The 16,601-nt window shown below is 38.6% G+C and overlaps 1 protein-coding gene across 2 annotated transcripts in view; it reads left to right on the forward strand.

The window, feature by feature from the left end:
* Positions 1 to 8,516: 8,516 nt before the first annotated feature.
* The window catches only part of TRPM3 (transient receptor potential cation channel subfamily M member 3), a 303,699-nt gene continuing 295,614 nt past the window's right edge, over positions 8,517 to 16,601 (forward strand). For both annotated transcript variants that reach the window (XM_071579832.1, XM_071579833.1), the window contains exon 1: positions 8,517 to 8,737. In XM_071579832.1, the coding sequence (XP_071435933.1) occupies positions 8,648 to 8,737 (90 nt within the window). In that variant the 5' untranslated portion in view covers positions 8,517 to 8,647. The remainder of the gene's footprint in view (positions 8,738 to 16,601) is intronic.

The following is a 16,601-nucleotide window of genomic DNA, read 5'->3' on the forward strand; positions in this document are numbered from 1 at the left end:
AAGCTGAAACTACAGCTTATTTAATATAATTGATGTTTTTTTACTGTTGCCCTCATCTGGCACTTTTTGTGTCACTCATCTGTTATGTCTCAGTAGGAAACCAGATTACTGTCTCTGGAGGGCATTACCTACTTTTCCTACAGCTTTGATTAGTGATCAATCTGAAAGCCCCCAAACTTTGTTTTTTCTCCAGTGTGCTGCTGTATTCAAGTATACAGTAATTGCAGCAGACAATATGGAAAACACCTGTATCATACCATCTAGAGTTTGTTGCTTTCCTGATGCATTAAAGATTGTCCAAATGAAAATGTAGGTGTAAAGTTGCAGGTGTTTGTGAGCCCAGGATATAACAAGAACATATGTACACTTGGTATGTGACTTTCAAAATAAATCAACACAACCCCCAGGAACTTCTGAAAAAAGACCCTATTGAAGTTACAAGTTTGAAAGTGCATTTTAAAATAGACCTCTGGAGTCACTTGTGTGTATTTGAGAAGGTACGTGTGGTTTTGAATACTTATTGCACAGCTTTATTCAGCTTTTGCCATTCCCCCTTTGTTTAATTTCATTAAGACCTCAACCTTACAAAATTCTTTATGTTACTCTTTAAAAGAAAATTTCAAATTACTCAGGGAATGCAGAGGATCAACAACTCTGTAAGTTGTCTTCCTATTGCTTGGTAGAACACATTGCAGCTCAAAATGTGTGTGGAAAAATACTTACAACTCTAGTCAAGCTTTATTTTTCCATTGAGTCTGAAATTTCAGTGAAGAATTTCCTAATAGAAGTCCAAGTATACAGTTAGTTAATTCACAAAACCTGTGTAATATGAATAATTTTATCTCTTTACCAAGGACTTTTACTGTTATTTGCTAGCACTATACCCATTTGTGTTACATAATTTAACAATCTTCCAGCAGCCTCTTCTGTGCTCCTGCCTCCTGTGTTTGTCCCCTCTGGGCCACCAGCCACTGGGGTGTTTCCTTGCAAGTGTAAGGGTGCCCCACCATGGTCTTTTCAGTTTTGGCACTTGGTGGCCAGATTAGTTTTTCAAACTGATATGAATACTGGTACACAGCTAACTGAGTAGCTGGGGAAAGTACTGGAGGCAGTGCAGGATTATCTGTCTACATTGATGCATGTTGAAAAATATAAAAAAAAAACATGGATGGGAATTCTCAGGAAAGCAGACATGTCAGTAATGAAGCACCGAATGTGCTCGACTCATCTGAGTCAAGTGGTTTCAGGAGGCTTAATCATCAAAGATGGTGTCTGCTGTAGGGTAAGGACCTTGCCTTTGGGAGGAGAGTAAAGCTTGTGGGGATGATGCATACAGAAGTGCAGTACCTGTCTGAAATATAATTTGGCTATCTTGGGGTATTAGAGAGAGCAGAAGGTATTGGAGATTTTTGTAATTCATTGCTACTTTCAAAGGATATTAAACTGCTTTTCAGTTCTGAAGTACTATGAGCTGAGGTGAGAAAGACGCTCTTGTTGCATACTGCATCTGCCTGAGTCAAGTGAAGAGAAATGTAGAAGTGCAAGAGAGTTGCTCTGCGGGGTCTTCACTGAAATGTTCAAAAGTCAAGATGAATTGGTGTCTTTCATGAAGTATCACATTTTTCTGCATTTTGTTTAGTAAAATAATCAAGACCAGAAAACACTACACCAAAATAACTCTGTAAATTTGATATCTGAATGGGAAGTTATGGAGAAAATTATGTTACAGGTCAAAATTGAGAAAGTTCAAAAGTTCACATAAGAACATGATGGCTAAAACGGAAAGAAACTTTTATCATAAACTTAAATGTGAATGTTTGAGAAGCCTTATTTCTGTTATGTGCTGCAGAGGTTACTGAAATAACAGCTTGCCTACACTTGAAAGTCTATTTAAACTAAGATATATTGCAATTTAAAATACAGTATTCGTATCTAAGTAACAATAAGCCATGGACATTTCTAGTCTGAAATATAAGGGTTATATGACTATGTGTTTTAAACCCTTTCAAAGATAAACTCTTAAAGGCTTCAGCCTGCAATTAGAGAGGAACATCTAGTGAAATACACCATTCAGAGATACATTCTCAATACCTAAGGGCAGGCAGATTTATAAGTACTTGGAGAATAGCTGAAGGTAAAGTGATGCAAATTATAAGGACTTTCTGCCAGTAGCTGCAGAAATGAAACCACAAATAATAGTGAAGGCTCTTCCTGCTCAAACTTACATATTCTGTGTTCATAGTTGACTCTGAGATTCTTCCACTCATGTATTTTAGAGCTGGCAACAATCAGCCACGGGCATTAGAAAAATACTTCAACAAGGATGCATTGGGAGTGTCTGCACTGCTCAGTTTGACTGCTCCCTCACAAGTCTGTTTCCCCTGGTTCTCTGCAGAGCTGTGTGCTGTGGTACCCCTGAGATCTCTTGTCATAGCCCAGTTAGGTGCTTCCCCAGGGAAAAACAAATTATGCAGAACAGGTAAACGTGATCTCAAAGTAGTAGGCATATAAAATAATTTAATCACATTAGATACTCATCACTTGCTTATAAAACTCGGGATGAAAGAAAGAATACCCTTTATGCTGGCTTTTCAGTCAGTTGCCAAACGACATAATTTATAGGTACATACAAAGCTGTTTAAATATGTGTTTGAAAAAGTCTGCAGAATCATTTCATCTATGAAAAAGTATTTAATTAACATTTAATAAATATATATACATTACATTAGCATGTGTCTCTGTGTCAGGGGAAGGGGAATTATGAGCTTGTGGCAGAAGACTTGTGAAATACCTTAGCAAAGATAACAGCAGAAAACTTACCTCAGGCAAGTGAATAGGAGAGATGTGGGAGCCATGGATTAATTTTATAATGTAATTACCAGTTGAGTTAAGCTTCAGTAAAATTTGGGTCCATTAAGATGTTATGGCAGCCATAAAATTAACTATAGTTTATCCAAACTTTATATCATATACTTATCTTTCTAGTCTCTAATCTTTGCAAGAAATCACATGAAATGAACATAAATATATTGAAATATGAGTGTGTTGAAAGAAATATTGTTGTTGCTATAAATGTAGTCTTCTGTTCATTGAGTTACGCTTCAATATTGTTTAGCTTAAAGATCTGCAGAGTGGCTGGATAGTAAGGTGACTGATGCTTCTTGACTTTACTTGTGGAAGGATTTGTTAGTCCTGACTTTTAAATAAGAGCTTCTGATTTACCTCTTTTTCTATAGCCATCCTGCCATTTCCTTTACAAACTTAAGAGATGGCTAAAGTGTGTTATGAAGAATTAACATCTCTGCATCAGTGCATCTGGGTAGTAGTGCCATCATGAACACTGCAAGCAAAGGGGTGCAAGGGTAGGTCCAGATTTTCTGATATTTACTATCCCACTGGGCAGTGCAAGACCTTGGGAAAGGATGAAAGCCTTGGCAACATGGTTCTGTAGCTAAACTTTGGAGTTGTATCTATCTTACATATGTTGTATTAAGGCCTTTAATATGGTCCCCCACAACTCTCTGTGGCTAAACATGAGAGATATGGATTTGACTGATGGACTATTCAGTGGATGAGGAACTGTCTGGATGGTCACAGCCAGAGGGTTGTGGTCAATTTTTTGACAGATGTTCGTGGCAAGAGTTGGCCCTCAAGGGTCTACATTTAGACCAGTACTGTTTAATATCTTCAGCAATTACGTCAGCAGCGTCATTGAATACACCCTCAGCAAGTTTGCAGACAACACCAAGGTGACACACCTGAAGGAAAAGGAACAGAGGGACCTTAACTAGAAGTTTGAGAAGTGGGCCCATGGGAAGACCATGAGATTTAACAAGGCCAAGTTCAGGGTCCTACACTTAAGCTGGGGCAAGCCCCAGTATCAATACAAGCTAGAAGAGGAATGGAGCGAGAGAAGTCCTGTTCAGAAGGACTTTGGGGTGCTGGTGGATAAGAGCCAGGAAATGAGGTGGCAACTTATGTTTGCAACCCAGAAAGCCAACCATTACCAGTTCAAACCTCCATTTCTAAGGGGTTTTTTTCCTCACTCCCTTTCTCTGGGAGGGGGATCCTTTGACTCTGTATTGAGCACTTGGCACTTTGCCAAGCTAAACCTTAACAACGCCCCCAGGCTGCATCAAGAGCAGCATGGCCAGCAGGCCAAGGGAGGTGATTCTGCCCATCTGCTCTGTTGAGACTCCACCTGGAGTGCTGCATCCAGCTCTGGGGTCATCAGTGCAAAGAAGGGTCACAAAGATGATGAGAGGAGCACCTTTCCTATGAGGAAAGGCGGAGAGAGCTGGGGCTGTACAGTCAGGAGAAGAGAAGGTTTCAGGGAGATCTTAGAGTGGCCTCCCAGTACCTGAAGGGAGCCTATAAGAAAGACATAGAGAGACATTTTATCAGGGCCTGTTGTGACAGGACAATGGGCAGTGGTTTTAAACTGAAGGAGGCTGATTTATGTAAGACATAAGGAAGAAGGATTTTATAATTAGGGTAGTAAAATATTGGCATACTTGCCCAGAGAGATGGTGGTCACCTCATCCATGGAAACATTCAAGGTCAGGTTGTACAGGGCTCTAACCAACCTGATCTACTTGTAGATATCCCTGCTCATTGCAGGGGTGTCACACTAGATGACTTTTAAACATCCTTTCCAATGCAAACTGTTCCATGATTCTATGCTTTAATGATTCTGTTCTATGATGTACATGGGAAAAACAGGTGTGATATGGGCAAACTCTTCTGCCTGATATTTCTCCCCAGTTAAGCAATGGCCACACAGAAAAGGTTGTTTTCTGCCACACTGACTAATAAATTTCTCTAGTTTCCTGGTCTAGCCCTTTCTGCCTTTCATTTACACAGCACTCTTATTTCATAAAGGATTTGTTACTTGGAGAGGATAGGAGAGCAGTGGCTGGGTTAATACCTTTTTGGTTAATGTTTGCTCTCAGGCTGACAATGTAAGATATTGCTGATGTGCTGAAAGAGTAATCTTAATGTTAACAGATTTCTCAGCAACTTTCTATTCTGTATCATTCCCAGAAGTGTTAAATTTTAACAAATCAGAGCTTTCCAAGTGTAGAATTATTATCTCATTAGATTTCAGGAATCCAAAAAGAGGTAGTCAAAAACTGCTTTCCACTAACAATAGGGTTTAGAAGAATAGAAATGTCTTTGTATTGAAAGAAGCAATGGAATTTGTCTTCTATTTGTTATGCTTTTCTATGGTACCAAAGGCACTCGTTTAAAAGAGACAAAGAACTAGATGTGAATACTGATGGTGCAGTGAGCATGATTCCAGGATAAAGTTTAAATATGAAAGTGGCAGCTCTGTCTTTTAAATCTAGCAAAGTAGAAACTAAATTCTAGTGGGATTACCATATCTTTGCATCTGCTAATAGGCCTCAGATTGTAGAAAAGCTGAGCTGAGCACTTCCTTTTTCCAACAGGGACAGAAGAAGAGATTCAAACTATGACTTTGTCACTGAAGTAATAAAAAACCTTCCAAACCACATAAAAATCATCATGTCCCTAATCTTTCACTGTATTTTAACCATTGTTATCAGAATCTCTGAAAAAAAATAAAAAGCACTTCTCAAAATTTTCTTTTTTACTTTCCAAACCTTCATCACTTATGCTTACCAAAAATTGGTGGGAGCTGCTGGGAATACAACAAAATCTTCTTGCATCAGTTTCCTCATATTTACACACAATAGCCTCAAAATCACCACAGTATTGCTTATAGGTGAGATATGTGCATTAAAATTAAATTGAAAAGGGTTTAAATAATCTGCCCCAAGGCACGCAAGGACTTTATGGTGGAAGTGAAGCTCCTATTTCATGATATTCCCTGTCCCTCAGAGTTTCCTTGCTGCCACTGACAGAGGTTCATATTCTTGTATTCACTTTCTGCAAATACACAACTAGGCAAGGCACAAGGCCATGGAAAACAGGCCTGTGATAAAAGTTTGGCGTGTATTAAACATTGCAGCATATAACAGTCTCATCCCTAAGGTACTGTTTGCAGGAGAAGAAAATGATAGAACCTATCTCAAAGACAGGAAGCACTGGGGAACCTAGAAGATACATTGGGCTCACTATTTTTAGTTTATTAAAGCTGTTATGTTTCTTCCTTGTCTTCAGCTCTCTAGCATCTTCAGAGAGTTATTATTCTAGTCATTGAAAAGAAGAGCAGCATGCTTTGATTCCTCTGTGTTTGTTGTCCCTAGCACACAGGCCAAACATTTTGTTTTATGACAGGTGCCTCATGTAAAATGGATGTGAAAAGGTCAAGGTAATGCTGAGTCTGGTACCTTTCCAAGAAATTTTCTTGATCTTCAATAGTAAAAAACGTTATCAGCATGACTTGAGAGAATGTGGGATAGGGGAAAGCCATGGTCTTGTGAGTGTTATGAGTTGTTGTTTCTGATTTGTTTGAGTCTTTTGCTTTCTTTTAACTGTGAACACCAAAACCTTAGTCACTGGATATGATTACCTTTATAATTGAAAAAAACTATCATGCTGTATATCTTTTAAGGCGTATGTTATTTTAAGTCAGGATTTTTTTTCTACCTATTTAATTTTGCCTAATTTATATGTATGTATATGTATGTATGTATGTATGTATGTATGTATAGTGCCTTGGAAAAGCAGTTTCAAGTTAATCATACTCACTCAAGTTCCATTTCACCATCATCAGCAAGGGTTTTTTTTCCTCCTTTCATGAAACAATACATTCAGATCTCAAGCAGGAGACATTTAAATGTGTATAATTTAAACTAGCTGCTCAGCCATAACCAGAAAGTAATCTGCAAAAATTTTTCAAGTAATGTCTCCTGGTGTCCTACCCATTTTGTTCCACACACAATTTGTGGTCTAGTCCCTGCACATTTAAAGTTCTATAATTTTGCCATGTACAGTGGAGTGGAACAAGTGAGACTTTTTCTGGTGCATAATCAGTCTTACACTATGTGCTGGTACACTATATTCTGGGCAGAAGAATTTTTAATCCAACACTGAGTTTGAATAAGAATATTTATACAATTCTTGAGAGGGTACAGTGAAAAGGAACTGGTTGGTATGCTTAAGTTCCAAAGAAACTGTAGACTTCATCTCTTTGCCCTCATTTGGAGAAATATTCAGCTTTTGATGATGAATATAGCCATGATACTAAGAATCAATATAGAGGAGAAAAATATGTGCATTATGGGTGTTAAAAATAAATGTGAAACTAGCCAAGTAAATTGTGTATTTTGTAACCTGAGTTATTAGGGATTTAAACTTCACTGAGAAGCAGCTGGTTTTCTCCATAATCTGAGTAAAAATTAGTCATTCCTAACAAAATGTAAAATCACTGTAGCTTCATAGGATGTTTCTTTTACACTTCCTAACTCTTCCTTCATATAATCTTAATCCCCTACAAAAATAGTGGGGATAAGGTATTTCTTCTTTAGCTGGAGTACTGCCATTAAGAATATCTTCATTATTTGGGAAGGCCATTTACTGCCCCAAGTGGAAACATATTTTGTCATACTTGAATTGCCCCAGCGATAGTATTTCCTGTTGTTTGCATGTTTTGAAATAGATATTTAGTGAATATATTTAATGTTAAAATGAACTGAATTATGACTTGGTAAGGGGGTTCTTATGTAGCTTTCTTCTTTTCTTTTCTTTTCTTTTCTTTTCTTTTCTTTTCTTTTCTTTTCTTTTCTTTTCTTTTCTTTTCTTTTCTTTTCTTTTCTTTTCTCTTTTCTTTTCTTTTCTTCTTTTCTTTTTTATTGCTTATTTTAATTTAATTTAATTTTATTTTTTAATTTTTTTATTTTTTTATTTTATTTTATTTTTCTTCCCCTCCCTCCCCCCCCCCCCCCGGATGTGGATGTTAGCACTCATGCTCTTATATAGTATAGCTTCTAACTACTACCACTTGCTACTGCACTGATACTATGCCAGATCAATGAAATGCTTTATAGGTCCATTGTATCAGTAAATCAAGAGTGAATTTATTTTCCCGCGTAGTATCTGTTGTCTGAGCGTTGGCCCCTCCTCCCCTCATGTCGGTTTGCCTCTCTTCGCAATGCTTTGGGAAAGAGAGCGCAGGTATCCCGCTCTCGCTTTATTTAAATTCACTCCCTTCTGCCCTGCTTTTGGCCAGGGAAGCGCATGAGCGAGGCGTGTGGCTCAGCTGTGAGCCTGGCTAACCTTGCTTCTCCCGGAGACGAGAAAGGAGCAGAAAGGAATTCGGGAGCAGCCGATCATGCTGCAACCCGGGTTTTCTGCAGGCTGACCCTCTCCGCTCACCAGGGCAGTCTGCCCCGAGCCTCGGGCGGATCGCCTCCATCCTTCCAGCCGCATTTGGTATGCGTGAACACTGCCGTCCCCGCGCAGGAGGCTGCTGCTGGAGGAAAGAGGCTCAGGGACTGCCGCTGCGCCCCCGCGCGCCCAGCCCAACCCAGCCCAGCCCAGCCCAGCACAGTTCAGCCCAGCACGGTTCAGCTTAGCTCGGTCAAGCCCAGTCCCTGCCCTGCAGCATCGCGGGCCCGGGCGGAACGTGCTTAGCGTGGGATGACCGCGCCCCGGAGAGCGGCTTCCGCGGTAGACGCTGTCAGGTCTGCAACTGATCTCTGGGTGGGATTTGTGGACAGTCATGAATCAGACCGATGCTCCCCGACCACTCAACTGGACCATCCGGAAGCTATGCCATGCCGCCTTCCTCCCCTCAGTCAGGCTCCTTAAGGTACGGTGAGAGCCAACTTTGCGCTCGCGATCCGCTGTCTGCCACTTAAGCACCTGTCTGGAGGACTGCAGATGCTGTTGCTGGAAAGTTAATTCAGAAATAGTCTCAACTTTACTATTCATTACCTTCCCTGCTACCTTTAAAATCCCTTGTGAGCACCTGAAGATGCTGATACTGTGTATCTTTACTCTGCTCAGCATGTTTTCCTCTCGAGAAAGGTCTGTGATATGGGTAAAAGGAAATGAGAGATGGTGGATATCTGTACTTCTATTTGCCTTGTCTTAAAAAAAAAAAAATCAAGCCATGAACTTCTAGGGATAAAGAAGGTGCCTGTTTCTAAGGTAGGTTGCTTTGTGAGCAGCTCTCTGCCATCTGTTCTTCGGGCTGTCTTGTCCCTAGGAGATACCTTAAGGTCCAGTACTACTCAGACCAACTTGGAAGCGGAGCAGTATGTGAGTGGAAAAAAATTATCTTGTCTTGCTGAAAGCTGTACGTGGGAATAAGATCAGTTAAAGACTGGCATTGCAGACAGCATCAGTGAGACTTTCTGATTATTTGTTTGCACCAAGCATTACAGTTTTGATGGTGCTTTTGGAATCATTTTAAATGTGCTTTGCTAGAAAATAATTATTTTCTATTTGAAAAAATTATTTAGGATTATATACTGTGAAGGGCTCTTAATCCCTGCATGCAAAGTACCACTACTATAACATGCCCCACTGAAGCCGGTTTAGGAGCATTTGTAGCTTGAAAACAAAATATCTTGAATGAACTTTTTGATGAAACAAATGTTACATTAAGGTGAAATGTCTTCTTTGTTATTGGAACATCTTAATTATTGTATTGTACAATGAAATTATAAACAATGTAGTCATTTCCCTGTGGGGCTTGTTTTATAAAATGTTAGATTCATTACACAATTTATCTCATTCCATCTTAGTATTTTATAATTTGACTTTGAAATCAGTATGCAGCCAGATAAAACATGGTTATTGTAACAGTGTATTAGAAGCTAACATTTTATATAATCGTCTGATTTTGTGTGAGTAGCTTGGAAATTAGGTCAGTTCATACTACTGCAACATTCTTGAACAGTGTAGTGTATGACAATGCATTTAGCAGACATATGTTGTATGTATAATTATTGTATATGTGATGCACAAGTGACTATACTGTGTATTGTTAGGTATTTGTCACATCCTTACAGAAAGGGGCTACCATATTAAAATACTTCTGTTTCCAAACCAGATGGCTGCTGGGAGGTACATTGTGAGCAGCTCCAAAGAACAAAAGGAAGACAAAAGTTAAATCGCTGAAAAACCAAAGTATAACTAATACAGAACAAATCAGAAAGTGGTGATTGCCTTGTAAAGGCTTCTTCCCAGTCCCAGAAGCACACATGAGAATATGCAAACTCTACGAAGTCAGATACATATAGGAAAACATCATTTTGCTGAGCTGTGAGAACTGAGATGTGTGAAATTTTACAATCATTCTCAATACCAGTGGGTCAGGGCGCCCCATATGTATGGTTTCTCTTCATTGCATATTTTAAGGATGAGCATTGGGATTAATTACTAGAACAACTGACAACTGACTAAAAATGATTTTCTGAAGCTACAGCTATAACCTGTTAGGAATAGATAGTGAGTGGACCCTGCAGAGTTATCAAGGGCAGGGAGAGTAACCAGAGATAAGCAATCTCTGTACAGAGGGATGTGTGAGGTATGGGAGAGACCTAGGCAAAGCAGGGTTGGACTCTGCCTCCTTCCTCAGCTGAGAGCATAGCTGCTTGATTGGAGAGGGAAATGCATACATCAGCATCTTCAAGACTCCCAGAAAGCTTAAAATTTTGCTTCTTATCTTTGTCTTTTATTGTTTAGTGTGTTTAAAGCAAGTAATTGACATAAGAATAGAGCCCCATTCTCTTAATTCTAACAGCTATCCTGGACAAATTCTCCCATCATTAAGGAAAGAATAACAGCAGCTTTAAATTACCAGAGGAGCAGTATAAATATTTTCCTGGTTTTCCTCAGGAAAGCTGAAAATGTTTATGTATATGAAATATTCTTTTCTCTTTTGTATCTTTCTCCAAAAAATAAAGAAAAAAATTTTTTTTTTCTTTTTCTAAATGAAAAGTGCTCCTGTAAATTCAAAAATACTGGAAAGGCAAGTGCAACAATCTAAGCTCATTTTTTAAATTGCCCAGTTTCCAACTGAATTAATTGGTCTTAAGAGCTAATACAATCTTGTTTCTAAGTATACGTTCACAACTCTTCTTTATACAGATTTTCAGAGAATGCCCTCAGTAAAAGAATAGGCTTTGCAAAACCTGATAGGTTATGTCATATTTTTATTATTACATGCTTTATCTCTCATTGCCAAACTGTATTTCAATGTACAATGTAAATTTGTTAAGAGTAAGAATATGTAAAATATCATTTTGTCTTTGTCATTTCCTTATTTTACTCTCCCAGAACAAAAGAACTAAATGGCACCATTAAGTTCAAGGATGCACCTTTTCCTGAACTTGTAAGAATGAGGGATAACAGAGATTTTCTGGGTTACACACACAAGAAATCATTGTGGCATTACCCAGATCTTAGTAATAAAATGCAACAACTTTTCAATTAATTCTGTTTCTTCTCAATAAGGAGTTTAACGTTCTTATCCCATGTATAAAATTTTAAATGTAGTATCAGTGCTTCTACACTGATGGAACTAAATAAATACTGGCCTAGAAGTGCACTAGACTTGCATGGAGGCAAGGTGATTGGTGTTACTGGAAAATATACCAGATTGTCTTGAAATTACTGGTTTTCAAAGGAGTTATTCAGCAGGTAGGCTGTGCTCTTGTTCTGTCCTGTTGAATTGGTATGCAGTGCTCTGTTGCTTGAACTGACATTTGATAGAGCTCTGGCCATAGTAGTCTCCTTTAATGTAGTTAAAATAGGTTCTTTTGTAGTTGCTGTCCAGTTTTTCTTCCAGGCATGTGCTCTTGTTCTAACCCATTTCACTAATACCCTCACGTTTAGGTGTGGTTTTATAATCCTATTTTCTCAGTTTTTCATTTCTGACAGGCACACAGAGTACTAGGAGCTGTATTTGAAGTACAGATTGAAACATTATTGGAGAAGATTTTTACCACTTGTGTCATCAGCTCATCCTTCACTGCTCTCATTTTTTCCCTCTAATAGGTATTTCCTGTAGCACATTCCATGCTGATACTTTCTGTAGTTGTTTCAATATGCTTAAACACATGCTAGCACACTGTCTAATGCCTTGCTACCTGAAGTAAGGATTAAGATGTGCCATGAGTATATATGCAGAGAGGGTGGCTTTGTGCAGAGCCATCATTCATTCTCCTGAGATGGCCAGGTTAGTTTTAGAAAAACCAGACACTTTAGAACAATTTTGTGAGCTCTTAAAAATAAATGAATGACAACATACTAAAGATTTCACTCAAAGGACCTGTTCCCAAGGAGAAACTGCAAGTTTTCTACTTGAAACTAAATACAGAAAATATATGCCATGCAATCAAGAAACAAGCAATATGCTAATAAATAAACAATCAAACAAACAGGTCTGAAAAATAAAAGGTCCATAATGTGCAGTAAGCTTAAGGCCACAGACTTACAGATGGGCAAGTGTACAACATTTGAAAAGCTACAGCCATTTTGTCTTAGTAAGATGATGAAATATTTTTATAGCGAATGTGACTCGCATGTCAGTACGTAGGATTGTAGGGCAGGAACTTTGGAATGAGGAAAGGAAACAGAGTGAATCTGAAGAAACATTTGGGGAATCTTTTGGCTATTTTATCCCAGCACACTGCTTAGTAAAAATGCTGACTCAGCTCTGCCACATAAAGAAAAAGAACATTTACCTGACCTGGGCAGTAGCCTAACTTAGCTCCCTGAGCTGGTAGAATTTTGAAGAGATCAGGCACTGAATTTCTTATCAATTGAGAAACTAGATTTTCTTTTTGCTAGTTATTTTTATTTAATTGCTTTATCAAGAATATATGAAGTAACCCAAGAGTAAACTAAAAAGTCAAAAAATAGCTCATTAGAATGAGACACAATGTCTTTCAACATGAAATGCTGACTGGGCTGATATATCTGGATAAAAAGGGTGGACAATATTTCTCCTGCTACAGCAGGTTTGGTTATATCCATAAAGAACATATTTACAGGAATAAAGATTGGGACATATGTGGTAGGCTTTACTAAGGTACATGGTGAAATATCACAGCATTTAAAGGCCTAAATCTGCCAAAATTGCATTGCTGTTCAATTACCAAATACAATTTTATTTCAGGATAATTTAGAAAAATCTGACTTGGTAAATTGAGGGGGGGGGAAATCCTTCTCCAGAATAGTGGAAGAATAAAGTGTGTTCTTTTTATTAGAGAAAATATTTATAATTCTGAACATCTTACTTTGAGTACAAGTGGCTACAAAAGAGGAGAAAGCTGTGTAGCTGTGTCTTTTGGATGTGATTTTATTCCTCACATGGAATGCAGAAATTAAAAACAAAACAAAACAAAAATATACAAACAGACAAACTCAACAAATGGTTAATGAAATGATAAAATTCTCTTGTATTTCAGGAAGGATACTTTTGACAAATGATTTTTAAAAATACTTTTAAGTGTATTTGTGTCCTGTAATCATGAGATGGTAATGTTGGATTGTGTTCTGGTCTTTAAAAAGAGACGCATAAGTTTTTTATGTATTTTATTCACTAACAGTGAGAAAATAAGCAGAAATCTAAACACAAAGGCTGTCCAAATGCGTTGATTATTTTTTGTTCTTAACTAGTCTTTTGAAGCCCAGTTGTCAGTGAGGTCTTCCAACTTCTTATTGTTTAATAGGTAAGAATTCTGATAATTATTTTAGTTAATTTACTATATCCACCTTTCAAACTGCAATAAAATGAGAGGGTTTACTAAGTCTTTATTGTAAAACTGAGATTCTTGGAAAAAATTCTAATGCATACATTTATCATTACTGAGGTAGTATACTAAATGCTGTTGTAAATAATATGCACATTACCAACAGTACAATTAGGTTACTAGTCTATCTGTGTCTGCACTCAGCTGCTTACTGACTTATATTGTAATAATGAATGAGCCATCACTATGCATTCTTCAGGAGGATTTGATGCACTGCCTGACACACAGGCATGTAAAAAATATCAGTCCATGTGACAATTTTTTAGAAATTCACTAATAGAAAAACTAGTCACATCTGTAGGTATAGTGGGATGCTGTATGTGATGTGCAATATGGATGAGTTTTATGAGTGCATGAAAGTTCTATTCAAAATGAAATTATTTGATAAACAAAATTCTGTTTTCCTGTCAGAAATAACATAGTCATAGTTGTATTTATCAACGTGTATTTGTAATACATGTTGCATGTTTCTGACTAATGCACAGATTTTCTGAGGTGTGTTCTTTGCCCTTAGAAGACCAAGAGCCATGTTTCTAGCAAAGAGAAAGATTCAGTTTTCTCTTCTGTTTTCTGCTCCTTGTGCCATCAGTTTCACCATTTGAGGATGGCAGGAGAGAGACCTGGGGCGAGGGCATTGCCGTGTCTTTGCAGTCTCCTGTTTTATTGTCAAGACGGTATTTTTACACTCCAGATCAGAGGAGCAATGGGTGTTGCAGTGTAGCTTCACAGTCCCTTTGCACAGGTGTGCTTACATTACTGCTGCTCAGTTGCAGGCTGTGTCTCTACTACTACACAGTCCATAACTAAGTAATGGCAGAATGGTGAAAACATTTCACAGCTGAGGTTGAAAAACTGATGATATGCATTTTGGAGGCTGTACATTCTCAAAAGCTGCTTATTTCTTGAAGTCACTCTTCTCATCAGCAGTGAGATGAGATTATCCTTTTCATGTGGCATCTGGGCATGTTCATGTGTAAGAAGTTTCTGACAGATAAGGTCAGTTCATTTCTTCTGAAATGAATGGAAATGTGGGAGTCGTTAATGATTTTTCCATTTTATAGAAAGTAGTCACTCTGTGTTGTTGCTGACCACGCTCTAGTGAGATCGCACACACCAATATGAAGTTCAAGCAAATCCCAAGTTTATTCAAAAACACAGGTATATATGACTTCAAGCGACCCCGCCTCAGGTAAAATGGTCTGACTCCAATTGGTTGAGGCTGGAAACATGTCCTTTTAAGGTGAAAACGAAACTTGTAAGGTGGTCATTCAGACCCACCAAAATCAGTGGCGGCAACATCTCCCCCTCTTGTTTCAAAGAACAAAGCAAAAATGCAAACAACATAATACACATAACTCCTTAGCTAACTTACCCAGTGGGGAAATTGTTACCATTAGGATCATGCATATTGCAACTTGAACAGAAAGGCTGAAAATTTTGAAAATTGAGAATTAAAATTTTGAAAATCTTAAATTTTGCTAATTCAAAACTTAACAGGGTATTTTGCGGGTTACACATCCCTACCTCCCCCTCTCTTTTCAAAATAGACCTTTGGAAGGAGGTACAGTAACTTTTGTAAACTAACACAAACCAATACATGACTAAGACATGTATGTTAGGAATTTACAAACTTACAACTAGTGCAAAACAAGAAACATTTCTTTCACGCGTGAAATTGTGGTCTTTCTGTGCAGTCGTCACCTCACAAACCACTGTAAACAAAACTACAAATTTTATTAAACTTTGTGCAAAGTGTTCAAGAGTGCAGAGTGACTTCACTTAGCAAAGAAGCAAGTTCAGTCCAGCTGAGCTAAATCTCTTTATGCTATAGTTCAAGATCCATTCTCAGAACTTCTGTGTGGCCATCACAGAGGCTTGAGAATGAAGCTTTGATTTTTAGTCACCTTATACACTCTTGGTAAAGCAGTAAACAAGTGTGAATTCACAGAGAAAATTCACAAAGGCTAAACATAACCACTTCCATTCTGCTGGGCAACTTGGCAGTGCAATAAACTTAAAACTGCACTTTAACTGAAAATTAACAGAATTTCAAAATACAGGCTAAACAACATGCTAACTTGAACTGGACTGTTCTTGTTTGATTGGACAGTTAATGACTAGTCTTAGGCTACCACTGCTTGTGGTTGTGGTTGCCATATGGGGAAAGTAGCTTGGCTCCAGTTTCCATGAGATGTTTGACTGGCTGCACCTCATGGCTTGCAGCCCCTCTGGTTTTCTGGAGGCCTAGCTCCCCACCTCATGTTTGTTAGAGGAGTACCATCCTTTTTATATTTAGAATGAAAATCATGGGCCTTGTGACCAAGCCTGTGACAACAGTTACATTCTCCAGTGAAGCTTTGAGTTCTGCTATATTTTGGTTGTGCTGGACAAGATTTTGTTGTTAAACTCCAGGGTCTTTCCCCCTTTTTTGGGTGGATTGTTTGCTAAGAGCTGTGGCTAGAGCAGAGGCATGTAGCTTTGCTTTTTCCTCCTCTTCTATCCAGGACAATCTGGCACAGGCTTCAAATTAACTGTACCAAAGTAGCTGTGAAAGCTTCTGAAATGGTCTTTTGAGTTACTAGAGGCTTCCCTGTTTTAGGAAGGTTAGAAAAAGCAGCTAAGGCAGCATTCTTGGATCTTTGAAATCCCTTTTTTACTACATCATGATTCCCAGCTCCCCTCAGCATGTCCCAAACAGAGGCTTCTTTTTCTGTCAGTGCCATGCCTTTAAATGGCTGTGATGTTGCTCTCCATTCTGGGATACAGCTGGTGGGTGTGGCTGTCGGTGATGAAGGCTGCAGGTACCAGGTTGCCGGTGCAGGGGAAGTCCCTACCAGCGCAGGGGGTTCCAATGCCGGTGTTGGCAGCTGCGGGCAGCGCATGGCTATCGAGGAGAGGGTCCCCGCT

This window comes from Pithys albifrons, chromosome Z (genome assembly GCF_047495875.1).
Source record: "Pithys albifrons albifrons isolate INPA30051 chromosome Z, PitAlb_v1, whole genome shotgun sequence".
NCBI classification, from domain to species: domain Eukaryota; kingdom Metazoa; phylum Chordata; class Aves; order Passeriformes; family Thamnophilidae; genus Pithys; species Pithys albifrons.